The sequence below is a fragment of the Branchiostoma belcheri genome, unplaced genomic scaffold (genome assembly GCF_001625305.1).
Source record: "Branchiostoma belcheri isolate BF01 breed outbred unplaced genomic scaffold, Haploidv18h27 scaffold163, whole genome shotgun sequence".
In the NCBI taxonomy this organism is placed as follows: Eukaryota; Metazoa; Chordata; class Leptocardii; order Amphioxiformes; family Branchiostomatidae; genus Branchiostoma; species Branchiostoma belcheri.
In genome coordinates this window covers 22818-25785 of record NW_017803080.1, presented here as the reverse complement: position 1 = coordinate 25785, position 2968 = coordinate 22818, and the positions used below count along the sequence as shown (strand labels likewise).

Genomic DNA, 2968 nt, shown 5'->3' with positions numbered 1-2968 from the left:
AAATAAGGCCTCTTAAAATAGATAAGGTTCTTCGCACATGGCTGCATGGAACAAAATTCCCGAGGGTAACTTTGTTAACGGGAGGGGTCCTAAGTCCGGCAACTTTTATTACTGTACATCTGACCCGTAACCCAACAAAAATAAGGTTAGATCTTGAAACAGCAAAATATCCGAGATTAAAGCTATCCATGCGTATATATATTTTTTTCAAGGTAGCGTTCCATACCGTAGTTTGTAGTCACGGCAGGTTTTTGACTCGCTTTCTTGTGGAACGTTCCAACAAAAAAGGGGGTCCAAACTCCGGCATACGTAACAACCGCATATGTCATTGTTGTGCATATTTAAGCACCCCATGCAAAGGGATCAACACTATAACTTTGCAATACTATTTTTCGGTCCCAAACATGAGTCATATTTTCCAGTGCGCCACTTTTATCGATACGTTACTAATAGATACAAGTCTCCCTCAGAAAAGGCGAGATCACTCCGCCGCTTAAACAGGGTTTTCGCTGGACCACCAACATTCCGCCACCTAGAAACGATTTAATTAACGAGCTGGTCAGAAAATACTCTAGGGGTGGGTATCTGTATAGAAAATTCAGGTCCGGATCAGGTTCAGAGGATCAGGTCCAGGTCCGGACCTGAACCTGATTATTGTACAGTAGTACTATATCATAATTTGGCTGGCGAAACACAAGTACAGGTCATTCACTAGTGTGCTACTGTACTGCTAGTAGTAGCGTCTGCTACTGCTACTGCTACATAGTAGTACATAATATTATGTTTAAGTTGTATATTGGATAGATATAGTTGTTTTTACTGCACATGCACAAGCTAAGAAGCAGAAATAAAACAGTCTGATCACTCTGATGTAGTAAAACATACATCATTTAATTCTGTACAAAGTGGAACTGCAGAGTGACTGATTATGACTTTGAGTGAGTGAGTGACTACTATTTAAAGTCAACTTCATATTTATAAGAAGAAACACAATGGAGTTTAACTCGAGTTGACTGCTAATCTGCTCCTCTAACTTTTCAAAGTCAATTACAACTTCATATTTATAAGAAGAAGGAACACAATCGGAATAACAATACTAGTACTACTAACAGTTTCACTTATGTTTTTTTTTTCTTCAGAAATATCAGGATGTTAACATTCTCCGGGTCTAGGCAGGCTCTTTCCGCACTTACTACATCCCCTGCAGTACTAATTAAAATATAAACACCCTTTCACTTGCCACACTAGTTGCCTGTGCGATCAAGTACTGCCTGGCAAACTTAGTTAACATGGGCAGTTCTTCCATTTTCCCTTCCAAAACTGACAGGGATCACCAACTTTTGGCAGGTTGGGCATTTGCCTGTACTTGACGAGCTCTTGGTGAGCTCGGACTGCTACTGGCGTAGGAGGCTCAACAGAGGTAATCTCGATATAGTCATTGAAAATTTCCTCCAGTAAGGTCTTTGGTGCCTTGGGTTCTTCCTTGACCTCTACATTTAATGGCTTCATTTCATCCTTCACTCGCTGGACATCAGACTCTTGCTCTGGCTCTTGGTCTCTCTTGATGGAGGTACTGTGGACTGTTATCTTTTCACACAGTCTTGCCCAAACACTTTCTTCCTTCACTGTGCCCTTGAATCTAGGGTCCATTGCTGTTGCCTCCTGCAAGAAATCTAGCTCCTCTTCATCCTTATACCTTTTGTTCAGGTCTTCTAAGGCAGAAGCCTCCAGACCCTCGGTGAAAGCCTCCACCTCCTTAGACTTGTCGTCATCGTCTTCTTCTTCTCTTTCCTTGGATGACGAGCCCGGTTTGAAATGCTCCATCAGCATTCGTAACATTGGCAGCACCATGCCAGCTGTTGCCCACTTCTCACTAGACATAACTTGCGTCATCTTTTGCAAAAGTCCAGCTACTTTGAGGGATGCGTCCAGCTTCCCAACTGTTGTGGTTTCCAGTTGCTGCACTTTCCTGAACTCTGGTTTCTGTTTGATTCTTGTATCAAGTGTAGCTGCAATAATTGCAGCACATTGTTCCATGAACCTTTGAATCATGAAGAAAGTGGAATTCCACCTGGTCTTGCAGTCAAGTACAAGACTGTTACATGGCAGTTGCAGAGCGTGTTGCTTCTCCTTCAGCACGAGTTTGGCAAAGTAGGATTTCCGGAAGTACGTGATTACAGGTCTGATTGTGCCCAGCAGTGATTGCAAACCTTTCACATTCAGCATTTTCTGAGCAGTGAGATTTAGTGTATGGGCAAAACAGCCAAGGGAGGTTGTCACACCAGCCTTGTTTGTGGCATACAGTATAGCCCTTGCATTGTCCGTGGTCATTACACGGACTCTGCCCGCAAGGTTGAAGTTTCCCAGGCATTCATCAATTTCTGCGGTAATGTTGTTGCCTGTCTGTTGAACTTCACCCTTGATTGTCTGCAATACCTTGCATTGCATCGATATCGCACAATTCATACATGTTGTATGACAGTACTATGTAAACGTATATTTACTTCATTCCAACAGGTAGAGGGATGAGAAGAATATAGGAATAAAACAAAGAAGTAAGATATAAACAGAACCTGTCCGCCCGGACAGTGACTTCAGCACCAAGGACAGAGCCGTTTTCTGTCTGTATCGGGGTATCATCGGAAAAAATAATTTGTCGTCCACAACAACGCTATGTACCGCACTTTGAGAGGCAGAATTTCCGAGAGAACGGGACAGATGGGGCCGGAAATTTTGCAAGCCGCTCACGGTGAGGCAGGAGAAATTGTCACCTTTCAAATTAACACCGTAAAAAGTCACTAGAGTTGACTCCGCTGAAATTAGCTCGACGGGCTGTTACTTCTGTGATAAACGCTGTTACGCGGGTTTGAATTTTTCATTGTTCTGGTAAAGAGGATACCATGCCGCTTATCGATACATTGATTGGTATTTCTTGCGCCCTTATTTATTTTGGGGTAAATAAGGCCTA

At 42.8% G+C, this 2968-nt stretch overlaps 1 protein-coding gene across 1 annotated transcript; it reads right to left on the bottom strand.

Annotated features, from left to right (window-relative positions):
- Window positions 1-1284: 1284 nt before the first annotated feature.
- On the bottom strand, window positions 1285-2226 carry LOC109466319. Its single transcript, XM_019764036.1, has one exon. The coding sequence runs from the start codon at window positions 2224-2226 to the stop codon at window positions 1285-1287; it is 942 nt and encodes a 313-aa protein (XP_019619595.1).
- Window positions 2227-2968: the final 742 nt, after the last annotated feature.